The sequence below is a fragment of the Sorex araneus genome, chromosome X, assembly GCF_027595985.1.
Source record: "Sorex araneus isolate mSorAra2 chromosome X, mSorAra2.pri, whole genome shotgun sequence".
Taxonomy (NCBI): domain Eukaryota; kingdom Metazoa; phylum Chordata; class Mammalia; order Eulipotyphla; family Soricidae; genus Sorex; species Sorex araneus.
In genome coordinates, this window is record NC_073313.1 from 155,178,096 (window position 1) to 155,179,623 (window position 1,528).

Genomic DNA, 1,528 nt, shown 5'->3' on the forward strand with positions numbered 1-1,528 from the left:
CCACAGAAACTCCAGAAAGGGGTCTTGCTAACACTCAAATATCATTTTAGAAAAAAAGTAATTTATGCCGAGACACAGAATTTAAAAGAAAATGTGTGACAGTGGAAGTGTTCCTTGAGTGTGGAACCCAGTCCATCTACTATTTCTTCAATGTGAGTTCATTAGTGTACAGTGACACCAGCCCAAATTTCCAAGCGGTTCTGTCTGTACCATATGGAGCACTCCATTGAAAAATTCTAGAAGAAAATATGAGGGACATATTTTCTTGACTCTCTAGAACAAAGTGTTCTAGAGAGAAACCATCTTCCTCTTGGCTGTTTCCAAAGGAAATAATTTATTATCCTGAGCCATTTCCTCAAAAAAACCTGACCCTGAGAGCCACATTCTGTGTCTCAGACCCTGACTCTCTGAGGAGGAAGTCAGGAGGATCAGCGTCCCTGTCATCTCCTCACCCGGCACAGCTGCCTCCCCGTCAGTTTTCTGGCACATTCAGGATGTGGTTGTCACACTGTGTCTTTCGCACAGTAATACACGGCCGTGTCCTCAGTGCTCAGCCTGCTCAGTTCCATGTAGGCTGTGTCCTTGGACTTGTCTGCACTGAGTGTGAGTCTGCCCTGGAACTTCTGTGCGTAGTTTGTATCACTACTACCAGGGTATATGCTTCCCATCCACTCGAGCCCGTGTCCCGGGACCTGCCGCACCCAGTATATATAATAGCTGGTGAAGGTGTATCCAGATGCCTTGCAGGAGATCTTCACTGATGTCCCAGGTTTTGCCACCTCAGCCCCTGACTGCACCAGCTGTACCTGGGAGTTCACACCTGTGGACAGCAGACAGGAGTGGGTGGACTCCACTTGACTGACCCCGTTCCCTCAGCCCAAGGAATGGGGGCGCTTACCTGCAGCCACTGCAACCAGGAAGAGAATTCTCCAGGTCCAGTCCATGGTGGGGACCGTGCACTCACGAGCTTCTGAAGGTGTGTGGGTGACTGCTGTCTGAGGTTGTCAGGACACAGACACATCTGTATTTAACTCAGTGTCCCTCGTGATATTTGCATATTCATGAGGATGTAGAATTCGTAGCTGAAGGCCTGGTCCAAACTGAGAAGGGGCTGGTAGAAGATACTGGGTCCACCCTCAAGGGGAGTAAAGAGGTTCCTGTTCTTATCCTTGTTTGAGGGGATGAGATCCTGCCTGTTCCAGGACTCTGTACACACGGAGCTCCCCCTCCAGAGGGGAAAACCCTTTCAGGACCTTCTCCTGAGGTCCCCCACATCTGTATGGCCTGGAGACATCTGAACACACCTGGGCTCTGTGATTATTTCTGGGATCCTGTAACTCCTCAAGTGATACAATGAGAGTACAAAGCCATCCTAATTCCCCATCCTAATTCCCCAGTGGTTTCCATTGGAGATACTAAGAAGTGCAGAAGCACCACCTGCATACAGGTTTTACTGCCTTATCAATTAATAAATGTTCCTCCTCAAATGATAAGTATGCACAATTTAACCTTGTATGTCCTATACCTA

At 48.2% G+C, this 1,528-nt stretch overlaps 1 gene segment (V, D, J or C); it reads right to left on the reverse strand.

Moving 5' to 3' along the window:
- Positions 1–503: 503 nt before the first annotated feature.
- LOC101555611 (immunoglobulin heavy variable 1-69-like) lies at positions 504–944 on the reverse strand. The segment is given in 2 exon segments: positions 504–820; positions 899–944. Coding segments are annotated over 2 exon segments (363 nt in total).
- Positions 945–1,528: the final 584 nt, after the last annotated feature.